The sequence below is a fragment of the Megascapheus bottae genome, chromosome 16, assembly GCF_031878675.1.
Source record: "Megascapheus bottae isolate mThoBot1 chromosome 16, mThoBot2.hap1, whole genome shotgun sequence".
Taxonomy (NCBI): Eukaryota; Metazoa; Chordata; class Mammalia; order Rodentia; family Geomyidae; genus Megascapheus; species Megascapheus bottae.
Window position 1 is genome coordinate 7,891,938 of NC_143524.1, and position 23,342 is coordinate 7,915,279.

The window sequence follows — 23,342 nt, forward strand, 5'->3', positions numbered from 1 at the left end:
TTAGGATCCTTGACAATTGCAGCAGGAATGAAAACTATACAACCTCTGGTGAGTTTTATTTATTTGTTATTATTTTAGAATTTATTTGGTATGGAAAGAATAAGAGTTAATAGAATGTGCTTCTTTATTAGATAAGTAAGGTAATGAGTACATTTCTTTTTGAAATGTTACCCCTCCCTCATTTTCTCCCACTTCCTCTCTCCCCTCCCCCCACAAGTTGCAAAGTTCCTTCCCAACACAATGTGTACTGAGTAACCCTGTAGCATTGTTTCACCCTTTGTCCCACCATTCTGTGATTTTCCTTTCCTTCTCCAAATCAGATAAACTTATATACAAGACCAAAGGTACAGAAATAAAAAACAGTGACAACAAGGAATACACTAAAGGTGGGGTAGCGGGGATAGAAAAAGAAATAACTGAAAACATTATAGTAAAAAAAAAACAACCACTTGTTTCTGTTTGTTGGAGTTCATTTCAATAAGCATCATTTTATATGGTTATATCCACATCCCTATTGAGCCTTTGTCTTTTAAAAAGCGAGACTTGGTCCCTCAGTTGATAAGTGGATCAACAAGATGTGGTATTTGTACAAAATGGAATTCTATGCTGCTGTCAGAAAGAATGACATTGCCCCATTTGTTAGGAAATGGAAAGACTTAGAAAAAATCATATTAAGTGAAATAAGCCAGACTCAAAGGAACTTAGGCTCAATGGTTTCCCTCATTTGTCATAATCAGTAGAAACCTTGGGCTCTCCTAGCACAGATTTGCAATAGTGCAAAACCTTGATACAAAGGCCATATAGTATGACGCCAAATGAAAGGATCTCTAGGATATAGAAACAAAAGTCATATAATGAATGATTGTTGTTCTTAAGGTACTATGTTATCTCTCATCTCTTTTGCTGTCCCTTGGTTATCTCATATTGTTACAGTATCTCACTTTGTTACCTGATGTATCGGATATATTTGTATTTGGTTATTTGAAATTGGATAGGGAACGGGGAAAACAAGATGAGGGGTAGGGGGGGGGAGGGAAATGGGGACCAAGACATGTGAAAGGGTATCAATGTATGGGAATTAATGCACCATCTATCTGGCAACTATCATGTAACCCTTCTATTAATTACAATAAAAAATATATGAAAAAAAGCAAGACTTGGAGTTTTATCTGGAATTATCTGTCTTTACAATTTTAGCAATGATTGGGTAGGAGGAAATTGATTTTCATTCTCATCAGTGAAAAAAGTGACATTGGAAAGGCTTTGAATTGGCCGAGAGGAACAGTGTAATCAGGTCCAGGTTTCCAGTCTCCTGGCCAGTGCCTTTTCCTACAGCCATGGTAATGAAATTAATAGTACCCAGTTCTAACCTAGCATCTCCTTCGGTCCTCACATTCCTTTGCTGTGAATGTATTTTAGGATTTGGATGCTGTAGTGCTGGTCTTCTGCATTGCTGTGTCTCTCTCAGCGTTTGGATGCAAAGCAACCTGTTGTAACCCTGGTGGGGTGAGTGTTGGCCTTCACATGACAGGCAGTGGATGTCTTTGCTGTGCATTCAGCTGTGCACACCTGTGGGCTGAAAACAACACGAGTGTTATGTATCAGCTTGCACAGCTCAGGTGTGTGGGCTCAGCGTTGCGGGGTCCTCTGATCTGTTATTTCTACTCCACTCAGGTTGTCATGAGGTTGTATTCATTGAGTTGGCTGGGCTGAGATCTCATTTGGAGCTTCTGTTTCTTTTCCATGCTCATGTTACAGAATCTATTTCCTGTCACATGTAGAATTCCTGTCAATGTAGTTCTTCTCTGAGGAAATCTTGTAGACAGAGGTTTCAAGTGCTTTCAGGCTTTTGGCTCACATGAAAAAAGTTCATCTGAATATCATTTTTAATACACGCAGAGTCAACTGATCACGACCTGCTCACAGGAATGATAGCCATCCTCTTTCATTCAGAGAGAGGATCCGTGGGTTTATGTTAGAATTACTCGTATCGCAATGACCAGAGCACTTACTTTCCCATTATTCCCATAGCAAATGACATCGCCTGGGTCTAGGTCCAAGAACATTTCTCAGTTGAGAAGTCCTCTGAGAGTACTAGAATTTTTATCTACCATCTATTTTCATTTAGCTACTATAACTATTGAGGAAATGTCACAGATAAAACTTTGCTCATAGCTTGTGCACATATGGCCATTGTGGCTAAAACCCACAGCAGATCCTCCAGGCTGCTGAGCAGGAAGGATTTTATTCACAGAGAGGGGAAGTGGAAAGGAAAAGGAGAAAAAGAGATCCAGAAAGAGGACCTGGGAATAGCAGCCTCAGGAAATCCTGCAGGCTTAAGAGTTCCAGGACAGGGATGTGGCTAGTGAAACCCTGGCAGCTGCCCAGACACAGCTCCCAGAAAAACAGTAGCATGAGAGTGGTTCATGAGAATGTTGAGTATTTATTTTTTTATTTTTATTTTTTTTCCAGTCCTGGGTCTTGAACTCAGGGCCTGAGCATTGTCCTTGGGCTTTGCTCAAGGTTAGTGCTCTACCACTTGAGCCACAGCACTATTTCTGGCTTTTCTATGTATGTGGTACCGAGGAATCGAACCTGGGTCTTTGTGCATGCTAGGCAAGCACTCTACCACTAGGCCAAACTCCCAGCCCTGAGTGCTTATTTATATTGATGGGTACATCCTTTCACGTTTTCTTTTCTCAGAGAATGCGACATCCCACAACCCCTTCACATGCCACAGAAAAGAGACACTTACACTAGGAGTCTCAGGTTGCCCTCATAATCCACCCTGTAACATGAGTTTCTCAGAAAGTAGAAAGCTAGGAATACCATTGCATTAAGCCTCTTAGGGATGAGACAATTCTTTAGTTGAACTCTCTCTCTGTATATATACACATACATGTACTGCCAGGACTGAGACTTGAACTCAGGGCCTAGGCACTGTCCCCGAGCTTCTTTTGCTCAAGGCTAACCCTCTACCATTTGAATCACAACTCCACTTCTGAATTTTTATGTGATTAATTAGAGATAGGCATCTCACAAACTTTTCTGCCAAGGCTGGCTTTGAACCCAGATCCTCAGATCTCAGCTCCCAAGTAGCTAGAATTATAGGCATGAGCCATTGGCACCTGGCTCCAAATTTAAATATTTAAGACTCAGCTCCCTCTACTCTGGCTTATTTATAGATCAGGTAAATGGAAATCTCCTGTGTGAAAGGAGAAGGGCAGTGGTTTTGGGGTATGTGATGTCTCTGTTGCTGTATCTTCTATCTTCCCTTGTCTAACACCGCCCCCAACCAGCTCTGTCACATGAGGTTGTAGAAGAAGGACCAGTAGTGTTTTAGTTTGGTGAGAATTTCTGCCATTATAGGACAGCATGATTTTGCAGTAACCAGAAAATCATGATTGGGATCTCATTGTATCATCAGCAATGCACATAGATTATCCATAAGCATCTCAAGCCAGATCCCTCACTGAATATGTGTTCTAGGCTAGCCTGATATAACAGATGCCCAAACACCCACCAAGCTAACATTCAGAGATGGGAGTAATGCTGTGCAGTTTATGACATTGTGTCTGGGGAAAAGGAAGCTCTGAGGCCCTTATTGACTTGATGACATTCTGTTCGATCTCACAGGTTGTGTTATCTCTGCCATCAGATTTTTGCACGGTGAAATCAACATCTCCTGCCCCATTGGAATGAAATTTGAATGCCACTGACAAACCAACAACAGATTTATCCTGAATTAATTCAAGAATTGTATTTGAGAAAGAAACAGAATCCAGTAAATATTGGTGTATGTGTTTGCCAGGGGTCACTAGCATTTTGGATCCATTTTCTTCACCCTAAAAGATTTTATGTAAGAGCATTAAATTATCAGAGTCAGAGAGGCAAAAAGTTAGTAATAAAATGAGTTACTGATGTCTTTGTACATAGCTGGCATTTCTGCTTTCTTGTTCAGTGTTCCTCCCATGTGTCTGACCTGCCTTGGTGGGGTGTTTTGGTTATTTGTTTTTTATTTTTGGTGCTAGTCCTGGGGCTTGAACTCAAGGTCTGGGTGCTGTCCCTGAGATTCTTTTTCTTTTTTTCTTTTGCCAGTCCTAGGGCTTAAATTCAGGGCCTAAGCTCTCTCCTTGGGCTTTCTCAAGGCTAGAATTAGAACTCTACCACTTGAGCCATAGCACCATTTCCAGCTTTCTTTGATGTATGTGGTACCAAGGAATTGAACCTGGGCTTGGACTTATGGCCTGAGCACTGTCTTTGGGTTTTCTCAAAGCTAGAGCTCTACGACTTGAGCCACAGCACCACTTCTGGCTTTTTTCTATGTATGTAGTACCAAGGAATTGAACTCGGGTCTTTGCGCATGCTAGACAAGCACTCTAACATTAGGCCAAACTCCCAGCCCCCCTTTTCCAGGTTTTTAAAGTTTTCAACATAAAGATTCTTTACATTCTTAGTTAATTCCTAAGTACTTTATTTTCTTTGAGGCTATTGCAAAAGGAGTTGCTTTCCTAATTTCTGCCTTTCTCTTCTCTGTGTTGACATAGAGGAAAGCAGTTGATATTTGTGGGTTAATTTTATACGCTGCTACTTTGCCAAAGTTTCAAATCAGCTCAGGCAACTTGGGAGTGGAGGCTATAAGGTTCTTTAAATACAGAATCATGTCATCTGCAAAGAGGGAACGTTTCATTTCCTTTTTCCCTATTTGGATCCTCTTTATGCTTGCTTCTTGCCTTATTGCAATGGCTAGAAATTCTAATACTATTTTGAAGAGGAGTGGAGAGAGTGGGTATCCTTGTCTCATTCCTAATTTTAGAGGAAATGGCTTCAGCTTTTCGCCATTAAGTATAATGTTAGCTGTAAGTTTTTCATACACAGCCTTTATACTGAGGAATGTTCTATGGATTCCTAGTTTCTCCTGAGCTTTTTCATTTCAACTTTAAAATATAGTCTTCTATGATTTCTTTCATTACATTATACTTTTTCATTGTAATGTTGAATGTTGAAATTTAATATTTTCTGTATTGCTAGGCAATTGCATCATTTCATTAATGTTAAATAAAAATATTTTCTGTGTAGTAGACATTAAAATGAGTGAGAAGTCATGTGTGATTCAGGGGAGCTTGTGTGAGGCGCAGTAATAGAGAGGATAAAGGTGGTCACATACTATATGTACTTGTATGAAGATGTAGTGTCATGCTTTTGGAACTCTAAAACTATAATAAACCTATAATAAACCTGTTTTCTTTACAGACTGTCCAATAACAACTGTTAGGTTATAGCAATAGAAAAATGAACTAATTTGCTCTTCCATTAGAGTGAGACTTATTTTTATTTGATAATTGAGGAATCTTAGTTTCTGGAGAACTAAAAACATCATGAAACATCTCAGTGCTACTTGGATCCTTCAGCTTCGGGAAGGGGCCCAGTAGTTGTTCCTGTGCCACCACTTTGCTGTGTCATGTCCCTGTGGCTGTGTATGATGAGGCTTCAGCTGTAAACTTTCATGTAAATAACACAGCTAAATTTGAAATTAGGAAGACAAGGATAATCCAGAAATGTACGAAAGCATGGAAATGGGCTTTCTGAAAAGATTGTATTGATGAACATTTTCACACTGACCAAGATGCACGGTCCAGCCTCCTCCTGTGACTGTGGGTTTCAAAAGAAAGACCAGAAGTCGTCCCCTGCCACTCTCAGAGAATTTCACAATAGACTTACTCACCCCAACTAGGGGTGTAATCTGCTCACACTTCTGAGATACAAAAAAGGAACTAGCTGGGTTATTTAAGAAATATTAAGACCAGCCTTTAGAATTTAGAAAAAAGCTTACAGATTAAAACTGAATGACAGCTAGAGTAAGGGGAGGGGATCTTATCTGGACCCAGTAGACTTTCTGGAAGCCTGGCCCTCTGTCAGACACCAAGTAGGCGTTGCAGGCTGGAAGCAGGTGAGTTCTGCGTCTTGCTTTCCAAGGTACTTGAGACTGACTTTCATTTTCAACTCCTCTAAGATTTCTGGGAATGGGTTGGGAAAAAAAGGACTTCATATTCCATGACCCAAACTGGAATTCTGAATTGAGTGGGTTGAGGGAACTTTTAATGTACCTGTGTGGCTTTTGAAACAATTGTTGGTGCAGACAAATGAGGGGTAAGGAAAAACTGAAATTCACCCAGTGGCTGAAGTTAGGTATCAAATCAATTTGTTGTAGTTCAATTGGTTTTGTAAACCTTTGGCTGAAAAAAATGTGTTAGTACTGTTCAAACTTTTGACTAAGCATTTCATGTACCCTTATTGTTATTTCTTGCATAGTGTTCATTCTCTATCCTCTATTTGTTCCTTTTCAAAAATAATTTCCAGCCATTAAGGAAAATAGGTACAGGGTAAAGGCAATGTCCCCAGTCTGAGATCCCATCCCTGATCTAACAGATTGTGGCCTGATCTAACTCCTCAGTGGTCTATTTTCATATCTATATAATATTCTCTATGACTTAGGGTTATTTGATTTGGAGGATATTGGGACAGTGACTCCAAGTACTTAGTTTTCCATGCAGAATTGACTTGCCCTACATTATAAATAAGTGGGTTACTGGAAAGGAGGATCTTCTTAGGAGAGGACTGCAAAGGCCCAATACCTATAGGCATCTGGTCATAAAATATTTTTTTTGTTTTTTGTTTTTTTCATATATTTTTATTGTAATAAATAGAAGGGTTACATTATATTCACCAGATAGAAGGTGCATTAATTCACATACATTGATACCCTTTCTCATGTCTTGGTCCCCATTTCCCTCCCCCCACCCCAACCCCTCATCTTGTTTTCTCCCTTTCCCTATCCAATTTCAAATAACCAAATACAAATATATCCAATATATCAGATAACAAAGTGAGATACTGTAACAATATGAGATAACCAAGGGACAGCAAAAGAGATGAGAGATATCATAGTACATTAAGGACAACAATCACTCATTATATGGCTTTTGTTTCTATATCCTAGAGGTCCTTTCATTTAGCCTCATACTATATGGCCTTAAGTATCTAGGTTTTGGTCTATTGCAAATCTCTGCTAGGAGAGCACAAGGTTTCTACTGATTATGACAAGTAAGGGAAACCATTGAGCCTGTGTTCCTTTGAGTCTGGCTTACTTCACTTAATATGATTTTTTCTGTCTTTCCATTTCCTAACAAATAGGATGATGTCGTTCTTTCTGACAGCAGTATAGAATTCCATTGTGTATAAATACCACATCTTGTTGATCCACTCATCAACTGAGGGACATCTAGGTTGGTTCCATATCTTTGCTATGGTGAATAGTGCTGCAATGAACATCATTGTGCTAGTGGATTTAGTATGTCCTTGTTTCTGGACAATTGGGTAAATGCCTAGTAGTGGAATTGGTCATAAAATATTTATGAAAATGAACTCCAGGAAATTAGAATGAGATTTTTTTCTTTGTTACTTAAAAAAATGTTTCCTTTTGTCTTGTTTGTTTGTTCATCTGTCTTTGGGAGGATAAGGGGACCAGAAAGGGGAGACAAAGGGTAAGTACGGCTGTGGTTCTCACTAGAAACTACATTGAGAATAAATTATACAACTTGTGAGTGGGGATGGGAGGGAGAAATTGGGAGAGAATGAGGGAAGGGGTGACATTGTCCTAAAAGAAATGTTCTCATTACTTGACTTGCATAACTGTAACTCCCCTGTACATAACCTTTATAGTAGCAATAAAAATGCATTAAAAATAAGTGGGTTGCTATGATGGGGAAGTAGAAAGCAGTTAGGTGAAATCGTTGCCAGTAGTTATAGTTCTTAGAAAGACAGCATTAGATTGAGTATGCAGGACATGACCTATGTTAACAGGGAATTATGGGAAGAGGTAGTAGTTAATTGAAGGCTTTATTAATTTAATTATCTTTAAGAAGTTGTACGAAGGAATTAGCCATTTAACAAAGCTGTGTGTGAGTACAGTGCATCTTACTCAGTGTCACCACTTTCAACATTCACTTTCCCCTTCCTGCCCCTTTCCTCATTCCTTTACATGTTGCAGGGTATATACAGCATCCTTGACTGCATTCTTCTCTTCTCCCATCTCCCCCTTTTCCCATCACCTTACCCCTGTCAACTGTTTCCTGGTGTTTATTTTGTTGAACGTTGACTTTGCCTGTCTAAGGAATTATTTTTAATACAGTGTGTGTCCTACAGAACCTTCAGTCTTCCTATAGGGGTTCCAGTCTTCCTATACTTGGAAGAAGAATTACTAGCAGTGCTTTAAATTTGCCAAGCTCATTGTTTGGTAGTCTTAAAGGCCATTAACTCCAGGACCATTTATCAGGATCTGGACAGGGATTCATTGGGAACGCTTGTAAGTGAAGACATGGAAGCCATGACCAACAAAGATCATCTTGCTCAGGTTGTGGCAAAGGCTTCTGTAGGGGTGTCTGTAGAGGTATAAGAGATACAGGAGTACCAAGTTTTATAGTAGTTAAAAATTTGAGGTATTCTCATTCTTTTAATGGACAGGCTCCGACTACTTGTAGGTTTTCAGATATTCTTAGTTTTGTAATGTAAAGGAAATTTACTGGTCAGAAAGTCCTGATAATTTCTTTTTCCCCTTTAGTTCCCCTGGAATACTTAGTCTTGTTATTAACCATTAGGATTAAAAAGTATCTTTAGACTTAAAGAGAGTCATCTCTGAAGAAGAATAAGAATGGCCTATAGACACATGAAGAAATGCTTGACATCTCTGGCCATAAAAGAAATGCAAATCAAGGGACAGCATCTCACTTTGTTATCTGATATATTGGATATATTTGTATTTGGTTATTAGAAATTGGATAGGGAAGGGGGGGAAACCAAGATGGGGGGGTGGGGGAGAGTAATGGGGACCAAGACATGTGAAAGGGTATCAATGTATGTGAATTAATGCACCTTCTATCTGGTAAATATCATATAACCCTTTTACTAATTACAATAAAAAATATTTTAAAAAAAGAAATGCAAATCAAAGAAACTCTTAAGATTCCATCTCACTCCAGTTAGAATGGCCACGATCAAGAAATCTAATAACAACAGATGCTGGAGGGGATGTGGTCAGGAGGGATCACTACTACACTGTTGGTGGGAGTGCAAATTCATTCAACCACTATGGAAAACAGTATGGCAGTTTCTCAAAAGACTAAACATAGGGCTCCCCTGTGACCCAGCAATTCCACTACTTGGCATTTACCCAATCATCCAGAAACAAGGACATACTAAATCCACTAGCACATTCATTGCAGCACTATTTGCCATAACAAAGATATGGAACCAACCCAGCTGCCCCTCAGTTGATGAGTGGATCAACAAGATGTGGTATTAATACACAATGGAATTCCATGCTGCTGTTAGAAAGAATGACATCACCCCATTTGTAAGGAAATGGAAAGGTTAGAAAAAATCATATTAAGTGAAGTAAGCCAGACTCAAAGGAACACAGGCTCAATGGTTTCCCTTATTTGTCATAATCAGTAGAAACCTTGTGCTCTCCTAGCAGAGATTTGCAATAGACCAAAACCTAGATACTTAAGGCCATATAGTATGAGGCTAAATGAAAGGACCTCTAGGATATAGAAACAAAAGCCATATAATGAGTGATTGTTGTCCTTAATGTACTATGATATCTGTCATCTCTTTTGCTGTCCCTTGGTTATCTCATATTGTTACAGTATTTCACCTTGTTATTGGATACATTGTATTTATGCATATTTGGTTATTTGAAATCAGATAAGGAAAAGGGGAAAACAAGATGAGGGTGAGGGTGGGAGAGGGTAATGGGGACCAAGACATGAGAAAGGGTATCAATGTTTGTGAAGTAATGCACCTTCTATTTGGTGAATATAATCTAACCCTTCTATTAATTACAGTAAAAATATATGAAAAGTATCTTTAGGAAGTAGTTCTGTGGCACAAGGGGTAGGCTGATAGCCTTGAGCTGAAGAGCTCAGGGACAACACACAAGCCCAAGTTCCACGACTGACAAAAAAATAGTATGTTTAAAAAATACAATTTTATTGTTTTTCTTAAGGTGTTGTGCAGAGGGGGTTATAATTCTATAAGTCAGATAATGAGTACAGCTCTTCTTGGACAATGTCACTATTCCCTTTGCTTTCTCTAGTTCCCTCCTTACCCATTCCTGCACACAAGTTGCATAGTTCATTTTTTTCCACAGTGTATATTGAATACTGACTGCATTTCTTTACCCTTTCTCCCTCCACTTGAAAAGGTATCTATATCTATATATATGTATACACACACACACACACACACACATTCAGAGATTTGGTAAGGCTATGGATAAGGTAATACTATACAATAGGATTTTGCTTGGCAGGTGGCTGGAGACAGAGGCGGGATGTACAGCTAAGACAGGGGGAGAGGAATAATTTATTTTCTAGCTGTGTGACCTCCTAGGACTTCTTAAGGGTTTTGCCCAGTTATAATAAGATAGGAGATAGGATCTACCTTTCCTAAATCTTTGGTCTGAAAATAGATCTGAGAGCAAGGGCAGGGTTCCTGTGCAAAAAGAGGGTAAACTAAAACACACCCTCCATTTTTACCTCGACAGTGTCTATGCCTTCTGTGGTAGGCAGTAGCACAAGTTTTTTAAACCCTTTCTGTTCCTGGTTGAGTGCTTTGTGTGCAGTATGCATGTTGGAGAAAAGGCAGAGACTGAAATACTGTTAGTATCTGAGAAGGAAAAGAATGACGGGAATGGATTTCTGTTGTTGTGAACAGATAAAGGAGTGGAAAATTCGTGTAAATTGGGTGTGGCATGGAGATGTGAAAACACAGGATTAAAATTGCTGATTTGGACAAAGAAAAAGAAATACAATGTACTTGGAACTTCAAAAATAAAATGAGACAGAATAATGATAAGGTTAAGAAGAAAGGAAAAATGGGGCCGGGAATTTGGCCTAGTGGTAGAGTGCTTGCCTAGCATGCAAGAAGACCTGGGTTCGATTCCTGGGTACGACATACACAGAAAAGCCAGAAGTGGTACTGTGGCTCCAGTCATATAGCACTTTCCTTCAAAAAGCCCATGGACAGTGCTCAGGCCCTGAGTTCAGTTCCTAGGACCAGCACAGAGAGAGAGAGAGAGAGAGGGAGAGGGAGAGGGAGAGGGAGAGGGAGAGGGAGAGGGAGAGGGAGAGGGGAGATATTGCAGTTGCTCTTGCCTTTGAACATAATTCCAGTCACTAAGTAGAGGGTGGACATGGAAGAAGGTTAAGGGAGTATAAAATAAGATGCTGACTTCTTTTGACATGATGTAAGGAATATACAAATTTGGGTAATAGTTGTGTTAAGAGAGGATGTTGATAAAGTGCCTAGTTCCCAATATAAACAGTCAAGACAATTATTCTGCCTTCCATGAAGACAATTTTATGTGCCCCAGCCAGCCATTAGCTTTCAGGATCAAAACTATAACAACAGATCAGGGGATTGCGTAGATGGTGTGCTTCATATACCAGTGAGCTGTAAAGTCTATCCCCGCAGTCCAGAGTTTATAGGGAAATAAAATTCAACATGGCAGAAATCACACGCAGTAAAGAAGGTGCTGGAAAGATGTCTAGCTTTTAGTGTATAACTTTGATCAGAAAAGCTAGGAAACCATTATTCCAGGGAGAGGCTTCTGTGGCAGCCACTACTCATGATGAAGCAGTGCTCCAGGGGAGAAATGGCCATGTGGAAGCAATAGGACATAAGAGGTATAGGGAATATCCAGTCTCTCTTTAGATGTTTCCAGAACTTTGTCCTTGATTGTATTTCTTATTCTAGCATATTCCTGATGCCATGACAACCATGCAAGGCCTGGGACAGAGCACACCGGAGGCTGCCTATGGCGTGCAGCAGCTGGAGCAGTTTGTAGCTCTGCAATCACAACTATGGAAGAGGCTGGTGAAGAAGTTCTTGAGAGGGGAACCAAAAGTCCTGGGGGTGAGTCAGAGTGGGTCTGCGAGAAGGAACAAGGGTTCTGTGAATGGACCACTGACTGGTCTGATACCAACTTCTTTCTTTCCTCCTCCCCCTCCTCCTCCTTCTCCTCCTTCTTCTTGTGGGTCAGGGGAATCGAGCTTGGCCTGGGCACTGTCCCTGAGCTCTTCAGCTCAAGGCTACCACCCTACCCTTGAGCCAAGCCCCACTTCCTGTTCTTTAGAGATTAACTGGAGATAAGAATCTCAGGTCCTTTTGTGCTTGGGCTGGCTTTGAACCTTGATCCTCAGATCTTAGCCTCCTGAGTAGCTAGGATTACAGGCTTGGGCCACCACTCCCGGCTCCAACTTCTTATTCTTTTTGGACTATGTCACACCTTCCCTCGCTCTCTCACACCTTCCCTCGCCCTCTCCCAATATTTAATTCTCAGCCCCATCCACAAACTGTATCATTCATTTTCAACATAGTATCTAGTGAATACCTCTGCTACATGTGTTTGTCCTTTGTCCCTCTGGTACCTTCCCAAAGACAGATAAACAAGCAAGAAAACAAGAAAAGAGAAACAAAACAGCAACAAAGAGGGAAAAAAAACTCTTATTTCCATTCCCTGGAATTCATTTCAATATTATTTGACATGGTCAGAGGCACATGGGCAATGTGCTTTTGCAACACATTGCGCTTTTGTAATGGAAAAAGAATGAACATTGTCTCCCGAGGATCAGGAATAAGACAAGAAACTATTCCATATAGGGTTGAAGGTTCTGGATAATGTATTAGAGCAAGAAAATGAAATACGTGCATGCGTAATGGAAAGGAACAAATAAGGCTGTCCTTATGTGCAGATGACATAGTCATCTATGCAGAAAATCCTCAGGATTCTACCAAATATTCCTAGAGCTCATGAGTGTAGCAAGTCACACTGCATTTCCATGTGCTAGTAACATTATTTTGAAAGGAAAAAAACCTTTCACATCTTTTATTAGTTTTATCGATTACATTGTTTTTGGGTCCATTAACTTACATTCTAACATTTACTTTCTCTTCTGTTTCCTTTCGATTTCATTGTTTTTTTTTTTTGTAGTTTTCGCATAGGAAAGCTTAGGTAACTGATGTTAGATCTCTTGTCTTTATACATACCCTGTATGTACTGTTTTCATGGTATTTCACCTGTTTTGGTTCTAATGCACTGGTGATAATTGTCCTAAAATTCTTTCACAAAGATGCCAGTGTTCGTACAGTTTTTCCTCAGGCCCTCCAAAGACAAATCATATTTGTTCTTCACTTTGCTTTTATTCTGCATCTAATTTTCTTTTAAGTTACTTCTCCAAAATGCTGTTGGAAGAAGCACTTCCTATTATCTGGGTATTTTCCGGGTGAGCATGGGGCAGATGTAGCATCATAGGTACCAGAAAAAGCATACTTGGGTGGGATTTAGCATAGTCCTAACTTGGAAATTTCTAAAATAATGATATTTTTCCTCCTGAGATATACTTTGGCAAGTACTGTATCCACAGTTCTTTAAAACCTTTCCATTCCTTATTCATAAACTGTGTAGAAGTTCACCTGAGTACATTGAAGGTGATAGCTTAGTGGCTGAGTGAGAAATAACCTCCATTACATTTTTGTGATAGGTAATGTGGTTTTCCTTTCTTTTTCACTTCTAGATTGTGCAAATTGTTATTGCCATTCTGAACCTCAGCTTGGGGATATTAATGATGTGCATCCTGATTCCTTTTGCTCATATACTTCCTGTTACTGTGTACTCGGGATACACCATTTGGGGATCAGTGATGGTGAGTGGCTGACCACCTGACTTAGTGGTTGAGAGTGGGACACTACTGTTAAATCTCCATTTTGGATGAGTCTTTAGCCTGATTCTATCCCACACTTCGGTTTTTCTCATACTTAAATGGTAAGGTCACTGTAAAACTCACAGGAAGTTAAGGAGAATCATTATTTAAAATGTGAAAGCAGCCACTGTGTAAGTCATTCTCCATGGAGCTTGTGACTGGATGGTAACTGCAATATATCCTAGTGTCACATAGTAAATGATGACTCTCCTAACTTGCTGTGAGTTTTGCATGCAGCCACTCCTAGGGCTGTTTCACCGGGCAGTGCAAGGACCTCCCTGAGCTTTGCTGTCAGGCCTATCTGACATGCTCACACATCTCCTTAGTGTGCTCTCCTTGGGGTCTTTGCTCTTATGGGGAAAAAGAAAAAAGTCATTAGCAAACTCCTATGTTTCTTTTTAGATAGTCTCTTTAACATGTGTATTTACCACAACTTTAGTGTTACGGTTTTCAATAACTTCTAACTTTTTTCCCTCATTTTGTTTCTCTTATTACTAGTTTATTATTTCGGGATCCCTGTCCACTGCAGCAGGAATAAGAACTACAAAAGGTCTAGTAAGTAATAATTGTTTTATTTTGGTATCAGAAGAGGGCAGATTGAATCAAATATGCATTTTGGAGCTGAGGCCAACTTATACCCATAATCCTAACTACTCAGGAGGCTGAGATCTGAGGATTATGGTTCAGAGACAGCAGGGAAGGAAAGTCTGTGAGACTCTTATCTCCAGTTAACCACCAGAAAACTGGAAGTGGTGCTGTGATTGAAAGAGGCAGAGTGCTAGCTTTGACCAGAAAACAAAACAAAACAAAACAGGGATAGTGCTCAGACCCAGAGTTCAAGCCCCACAACTGACAAGAAGAATTGTTTCAAGGGACTGGGAGTGTGATCTAGTGGTAGAGTGCTTGCCTAATATGCATGAAGGCCTGGGTTTGATTCCTCAGTACCACATATACAGAAAAGGCCAGAAATGACATTGTGGCTCAAATGGTAGAGTGCTAGCCTTGAGAAAACTCAAGGACAGTACCTAGGCCCTGAGACTTGCAAAAAAATAAAGAAAATATTTTTCCAGGGTATGTTTGCATAGTGGTGTGTGTGTGTGTGTGTGTGTGTGTGTGTGTGTGTGTGTGTGTGTAACATCAAAAGATAGTCAGATGCTGTTGATTTACACCTATAATCCTAACTACTTGGGAGGCTGAGATCTGGTGAGTATAGTTCAAAGACAGCTTAGGCAAGAAAGTCTATGAGACTTTTATCTCCCATTAACTACCAAAAAGCCAGAATTGAAGCATTAGAATTAGAGCATTAGCCTTGAGAAGAAAAGCTCTGAGTTCAAGCTGCAGGACTAGCACACACAAAAATCATGAGAGATGATTTTTACCTAGAAAGGTTGGCCTTTCCAAAATTGTAATTCAACACTTGGCCTGTGACAGGGATGCTCATGTGGGATTGGTTGCTGTGTGAAGATCAGTGCAAAGGGAACCTTTGTCAGACGTAAAGAACTCTGGGGAAGAAATGTCCAACACAGCCAGTCAAGCACACAGTGAAGCTTGAGATACAGCCCATGGCAGTTACATCAAGTATTGGAGTGGCATGATGCTTTAAAAAAGAGTCAAAATGTACATTCCAGTTTCAACCAGAGAAGAGTTTGGATTTGCAATAAAAAGGCTCACAGTATGCTATCACTTAGAAAGAATCAAGTTTAACATATAACTCTAATGCCAAGATATGTGTCACAGACCCTAAAACAGAAGAAAGTCAAGATCTCTGACTATAAATAGTAAACTAGCTACAGACCATATTTGAGGTGTTTCCCCCCCCCCAAAAAAAACCCCACAAACAAGAAGTTCTCTAATGTAATAAATGTGCTGATTCCACATCTGGCTCCAATTTGCCTTTGTAGCATCATCTCTAAACTAGTACTTTTTAAAGGTGCCTCATGCTGTATTCCCACCAAACCACACACGTTTTTCTATGCAAATTTTAGTTCTTTTAAAAGCTAACCATAAGTTGACTGCGTAGGTAAAGACACATGACAGAGAGATCTGAGGGGAAAAGGAAACAGAAGCCTGAGTACTAAGTAGTATTTAGAAAACATTGTGTTCAGGCATCTGTATCAGAGCATGGTTTGAAAGCAGATGGACAGTATTGTTGACAAGCATGAAGGAGTTTCAAGTATTTGTTATAAAACTTAGAGTTTGTCTTTTGCTGTCAGAGAAGGCACCGGAAGATTTCATCTTGAGAATGACTAGATAATATTTTTGGAGAAGAGATTAAATGTGAAGTACAATGAGGAAAGAGACATAGGGCCAGGAGCGTTACCTAGTGGTAGATTGTGTACCTAGCATGCACGAAGCCCTGGGTTCTATTCCTTGGTACCACATACACAGAAAAAGCCAGAAGTGGTGCTGTGGCTCAAGTAGCAGAGCACTGGCCTTGAGCAAAATATAACCAAGGACAGTGCCCAGGCCCTGAGTTCAAGTCCCAGGACTGGCCAAAAAAAAAGGCAAGAGGCAAAATGAGAGCTACAGATGATGGAGCATGTGGGTAAAGGAAAGGGGCATGCAGTATCTGATGAAGTGTCCGACGAGGCTACGGCATTGTGTAATTGATGATGTTCCTTCCTTGTTTAAATCTTAGGTCCAAGGCAGTCTAGGCTTGAACATCACCAGCTTTGTGCTAGCGATTGCAGGAATCATCATCAGTGCAATGAGTGTGAGCATTTTCTCATTCGGCTTCTTTTACTGTGGTAATGCAATCTTCAACATCTGTTTTATCGTTCTGGTAAGTATTTCTTCTTTTCATGAGCTGCGATGGTGGAAGCCTGTATGTTGACAAGGCTGTGACCAAAGCAATAACTCTGTTTCTGTCATTGTTGAATCATTTGGGGAAGTTGGAAGTGATTGTGAAATCTTCTATTTAGGATTGAACACCTCCTTACTCTTAGTTCTCCATCTGCATATGAGAAGAGCAAAGGCATAGAAGGCTTACCCTTTTCAAAATCATGCCATTCTTATTTTCTAAATACTGTTTAGAAAAGAAATATTACTCTGTGTATGTCTCAGGGCTTCTGGATGAAGCCTGACGGAATTATCTGACTCTCAAATAATCAAGGAGAGTTTTCTGAACATTATGTTAGAGTAATAACCTAAAGTCTCTCTTAACCCCCCACTATTCTTTCAAGTCAGACCACTTTTGGCACCAACTCCTGGCCCCTGACAAGTTCTCGGTGCATATCCTGTGTTTTACATCTTGGTTGGCCTACTTTCCCTCATCAACATGCCATCCTACTTGCTCTGTTGTCCTAATTATTGCTTACACAACTATTTGTGGGCAGGAAAACTTTGAAGATTTTGGTTTTGGAGTACTTGCAATAAGAGTTATTGTAGTATGTTATATGTGACTAAAATGATCAATTGGCTATTTGCTTTCCTTGTGGTACTAGGAATTGGATTCAGGCCCTTGTGTTTGCTAAACAGATGCTCTACTACTTGAGCCATTTTGTCAACCTAGTATTTGTTACTAATATATCTATTGAGTGCTGTAAAGCAGTATTGGGACATGAACTCAGGACATCTTGCTAATCAGGCACTCTAACATTTAAGTCATGCCTCCAGCTCATTTTTTTTTGCTTATTTCTATCAAAATAATCCCATGAAAGTCTTTAGTGACTTCATTTAATTCTGAGATTTCTAACAGTCTTTAAATTAAGCAATTGTATTGTTTTCCATTTATTCCAAATAAGGTTATTTTGAGTGGACCTAACATTTCCCTGAAGTTGCTTAGAAGCGGTCAATAGCAAGGCTAGATCCTGAAACATCTTGCCTGCAATTCACACTTGGAAAGCTTGTTCTGTGTAGAAATTCTGAAGACTATCCTAACTTCTTATTTCTGAAGATCTGTTTACTTACAGACTTGAACAGAATGTGGACAGGGTTAAGATTCTAGGGTTCACTAGCTTCAGATGGCTGGATTTCATGGGCCTCAATTACTCTCACAGTAATTGCTATTTATAAGAACTTGGTCCTTGGTTTAATGCTCTGCTGCTGCTATCCTGAAATGATCAATATCACTGTTCCTTTTTTATATTTTAATGAAATATAATGTATTTCTTTTAAATGCAGCACATATTTGTAGACAAAGCAGTACTTTAGCATCACTAGAGATGATGTGTATCTTAATAGGAAATAAAAATTCCATCTGAAAGTCTGTGTCAGATATTTCAATATCATTTTTTTTCTTTTTAAAATGTTTTTAAAAATTTAATTTTATTGTCAAAGTGATATACAGAGGGGTTACAGTTACAGACATAAGGTAGTGAATACTTTTCTTATAGAACACTGTTTTCTGCTGTTTTTAAAGGAGATTTTTGCAAGTACCTAGCTGAACCCTTGGTTTAATGTTCTGTTGCTACTGTCCTGAAATGATCAATATCATTTTTTAAAAGATTTTTGTAAGTACATAGATATATCTCCATTCATATCCATCAGTCACCCTCTCCAAGTTCCTGGTGGACTCCTGGAAATTGTGTGAATTTTGCTCTTCTAGAAGATTTCTATTAAGACTTTGTTAGATTTGAAGCGCCAACTTCATTTCCCTGGGGGCCCCTGCCAGGTTAGCTCATATCACTAGAGGACCCTTTTTTATGCCAGTGTTCAGGATTGGTTCTCTCAGAGATAGAGAGAAAGTTCAAGAAGCTCCAGCACCTCTTGGGAGGTAAAAGATATTACAAAACTTGTAATGATGCATGGAAGTCAAGAAGAGAATTCTCGTGAAGAAAGAACACTGAGAGAGTATATTACCAGGAGTCATTGAGCCAAAGCCCATGAATTTGCCAGTGATCCCCTGTAGTTGACCTTGAAAGATAGAATAAGCTAATATGTTACATATCTGTCTATAAGTAAGAGCATGCGTGACATTCATTAAGTGGCAATTTGGGAAAGGTATGTGCTATATTAGGAGGGAGATTTGTGGATGCCTGGCCACTGCCATTTCCCTGTAGGCCTGGTAATTAGTAGTAAATGGTCCAGACTCATGAGCTCCTTCACTCCCACTCTGATGCTGTGGGTTTGTTCTTAGGGCCTAGATGGTATGGTGCTCACGCTAAGTATGCTGGAATTCTGCATTGCCGTGTCCCTCTCTGTCTTTGGATGCAAAGTAACCTGTTGCAATCCTGGTGGGGTAAGTGTTGGCCTTTCATCAAAAATATTTCTACTAGCATTTTATTGGTGCATAATCTGCTACAGAAACCTTGGAAGCATAATACAACAGATTATTCAAGATGTCAAGCACAGCATGGCTGGTGGCTCTGCTCAAGTTCTTAGAGGGGTGCACTCACAGAAGTAGTGGCTGAGCTGTGGTCTCACCTGAAGGTTCCTTTGGTTGGTTGGTTGCTTGGTTGTTTTGTGGCCATCTAGGGGCTTGAATTCATGGCCTGGTTGTTGTCCTTGAGATTTTTTTTCCCCAAAGCTATCTCTCTACCACTTAAGCAAACCCAAACTTCCAGTGTTCTGGTGGTTAATTGGAGATAAGAGTCTCATAAACTTTTCTGCCCAAGCTGGAAGTCCTCGGGTCTCAGCCGCATGAGTGGCTAGGATAACAGCACCCGGACAATCCCAAGTTTTTCTTCTTCTGTGCTGATAAAGAGGAATTCAATCCCTGTCAGACATAGAATGCATAACATTGCCAACCTTTGAGGATAGCAGGAGAGAAAATGTCTCAAGTTGTCTCAGGGTGTTTGGAAATTTCCAAATTATTAGTTGAATTCAGCAAAACAATGGCTCTTGGATACACTTAAAGTAAACTGATCTGTAGTCTACTCACAGCAGGGAGCTCTTACCACAGGAAGATCCTAAGAGAACGACCTTCTCTGCATTCTGCCTACTATCCTGGCAGAAGAGCTATCTTTTTTCCATCTTTACCTGCTCAATGGACATCAGAGTTGTGCCCAGTTCTAAATGAAGTGATGTCCTAGACTTTTTTGCTATTAATATAGCAACCTTGCATGAAAACTCTTAATAGCATATATACACATATATATATGAGAACTGTTAATAGTGAATATATGAGAGCATGAGAATGTTAATGATATATATATATATATATATATGTATCCATTATTCTACCCTAACACCTTCAGCAGATCCTCCTGGCTATCATGCACAGAGAATGTCTTATACAGTGATGGGGGAAGTAAAATGTGAAAAGAGAATAGAGACCAAGAAAAAGGGCCTGGGAATAAAGAGAGCAAGGCAATCCTGCAAGCACTGAGGGTTTCAGCATGGAGAAGTGGGTAATAAAATCTAATGGTTGCCCATTACCTTTATTAGCCGAAGGCCCTGGAAGAGACCATAGATCACAGTCAAATAAGATGACAGTAATATGATGAGATAGGCTGGCCAGTCACATCCTCTGTAATATTACTTACTTTTGGATTTCCCAGACAGCATCTAATACTTCACCCCCAACCTCCAACCCTTAGAAAAGGCTTAGACAAAATTACATTACCATGTTATTGGGGCTTGCATTATGCAGCAACTAGGACTATGAGTTTCTTAGAAACTACCAAAGACTTTGAAACTTCCTTTGATGCTGTGTTACGAGTTTATTGAGCAGAGCATTTGGACAGGAGGGTGCATCCCTTAAGGTAATCAAACCTTATCATCTGAGCACATGCCCCTTCTGTTGTTGAATGATTGTAGAGCTGAGAAATATGGTTGCTATTGATCCATGTTAACTCCTGAAAAGCAGAGGTTTGGGGCCTGGAATTAAGCCTGTCTGTCTTCATTGTTTCTTTACTGCCTCCAGCCACCTTCATATTTTGACTTTATAGAGTAAGGGTGAGAATTTCTTTTGTACTCTTGATGATTTCTGCCAATATGGGACAAGTGTGGATTCTACAGTACTGTATTTGTAGCCAGACAATCATGACTCAAATCTGCTGTTGCTATCAGTAATGCAAATAAATTTGGAAGGAGAGCTAGGCATTTTCTTTAACATCATCGTAGGTAAGATTAGTGACTCGGTCAAGACCTATCACCCAGAGTGTGGTCTGAGGTCTAACCTGACCCAGGAAGTACCTTCAGCACTAATCATGATAACATTATGTAGGTAAAAAAGAGGAAGTTCTGACGGTGTTTGAATGACTCAGTGACATTCTGATTGACTTCACAGGTTATGCTAATTGTGCCATCAATTCCCCAAGGAGCAGCAAAAGCTGCTTCCCCTGTTCTCCTCGAAGGAGGGATGGGGTGCCCAACAGGCCAAGACCAGAATGTTCCAGAAGTATCCTGAGTAATGCAAAAACAATTCTTGGGAAAGAACCAGAACCGGACACACACACCCACACACACACACACGCACACATGGAGGACGTATAAATTCAGAAATCATGTTCTCATTTTTCCTCAGAAACTTAATGCACTCCTACTCATTCTACTAGATTTGTGTCCTTATATCAACATTTGAACAAATAAAGCCTATATGTAATGAGTTAGAGCACTTGATTGTTTTTTTAAATTATGCCAGGATATAATTGCACCTTTTGGTGCCAGATGAAAATTATTTCAAAACCTTTGTTTGTAAATAGTACATCTTTTCTGCCTACACTGAAGGATATAATTTCCTCCAACTCAGATCTTTGAGGAGACTCAGCAAGCATACTCCCAGAGAGTTTTTATTTAAGAGAGGAGGCTGAGGGGCAGTGGAGTCATCCACTTATGGGCCTGCCGGAGCAGTGGGTTGTGCGGGACTCTAACTTGGATTGTCCAGATCTGTGCAAGTTAACAAATTTAAGTCAATGACTATGTTAAAAGTTAACGTTAACTTTCAACTTTCTTTTTCTTTGCTAGATTTAGATACATCTTGGTTCCTCTATATGTTGTCACTTGTGACAAAAAGCCAGGAAATGTTTGTTTACCTAAATGTTGGTCTCTGGTTCTGTTCATCTTCTATCAACACTATCGATCTATTGTCATCTATCTATAGATAGCATTTTCTATTGCTGATATATAAATACACATATACTTAAGTGCGCGCGCGTGCATGCGCACACACACACACACACACACTGAGTCATTCGAAAGTGTGGTGAGAAGTGCAGGATGGCTGATGAGGAGCTCTGTGGACTACTACCCCCATCAGGACAATAATAAACAAGTATATAGTGATGAAAATAATGACAGGCTGTATTTTGTGAGCTGGAGGCCACTGAATGTAATATCAAGTTCCTCTTTTGCCTCTTAGAGAAATAAAACTTTGGCAGATTTTCCTCTCAGAGCTGGAGCCCATGCCACATTCTGCCTTCCAGGGTCTGGAGTCTGACTCAGGGCCTGGCAGAACAAGCTTGAAGTGGCATGGAGCCCTTCCAGCTGGGGAGGTTGTATCTCGGTTGAGCTTCAAAGTTACACCTTTAAGGTCCTGAGCTGACAGTGGTTCCATGTGCTTGGTTATCGTGGAAGTGTTGGGTAAGCAGTGTAATTCTGATCTCTGGGTCCAACAACTAGTGGTACCCTGCCTGCCTCTACATTGTGGAGACATCACTCCATGCTTCTCTGGTCCTCACCACAGCTCTGCCCCATCTACTCAGCTTCACAGAGCTCAAGCATAGTAACGTCTGATCATGCCAGGGTCCAGAGTCACCACTGCTGTTGGTTGAGGATCCCAATTACCCCTTTTGATTCCTGCTTCCCTGGGGCCCAAATCCACTCCTGGGTCAGCTCTGTTGCTATCAAAGCCAGCCAGGCATGAACTTCTAGAATGTCTTAGACTTACAGACCACCAGGTCCTGTAGAATGAATTGATTGCATCTCTAACCTAGTGTAAGACCCCGGCTCCCCACTTGCTCTGAGAATTGGTGCTTTGGATGTTAAGAATCAGCTGTGGCTGCCTGTGTGTTGTCACCCCAAAGACGGAAGCCTTCAGCTCGTGTCTGCATGCCACTTCAAGGACTTGGAATCAAACTTGTTCTGCCAGGCTCTGAGTCAGACTCCAGGACCCAGAAGGCAGAATGTGGCATCGCCATCTGCCCTGAGAGGAAAGGCTGCCAAGAATTAGGGTACCCTGGCGACTGAGCCCCCAATTGCCCACCACTGTCATCAGTAACTCCAGCAGCTGTGACTCCTGAGCCATCTCTGCCACCGTGGACATGGACCACGACTGAAGAAGCTGCGCAGAACTCACGCCACAGCAGGAACACGAGGGGAATGGCTGTTGCTATGGAAACCACACCTTCATGCATGGAAGAGACGATGCCTAACCTGATCCAGTGTGCGTGTCTCCCTCTGGCTTCACAAGCTTCCTTCATTGGTGTGTTTCCTGCCCATTCCCCAGCTTTCCCACTTGAACCACAGCTCCACTTCCAGTTTTTTGGTACTTAATTTTGGTACAGAATTTTCTGCCCTGGAGTTGACTTTGAGCCACAATTCTCAGATCTCAGTCATCCGAACATCTATTATTACAGGCCTGAGCTATTGACAACCAGCTTGCAAACACATATTTAAGCTCTGGATAGGCCATGCTCT

The 23,342-nt window shown here is 40.4% G+C and overlaps 1 protein-coding gene across 1 annotated transcript; it reads left to right on the top strand.

The window, feature by feature from the left end:
* The first annotated feature begins 1,444 nt into the window (after positions 1 to 1,444).
* LOC150052525 (membrane-spanning 4-domains subfamily A member 4A-like) lies at positions 1,445 to 21,312 on the top strand. Its single transcript, XM_090348698.1, has 8 exons — positions 1,445 to 1,506; positions 3,637 to 3,796; positions 11,818 to 11,976; positions 13,638 to 13,766; positions 14,322 to 14,378; positions 16,462 to 16,605; positions 18,901 to 19,002; positions 20,995 to 21,312. Exons 2-8 carry the CDS (start codon positions 3,710 to 3,712, stop codon positions 21,112 to 21,114), a joined length of 798 nt encoding a protein of 265 aa, XP_090204824.1. The 5' UTR covers positions 1,445 to 1,506; positions 3,637 to 3,709; the 3' UTR covers positions 21,115 to 21,312.
* The last annotated feature ends 2,030 nt before the right edge of the window (positions 21,313 to 23,342 follow it).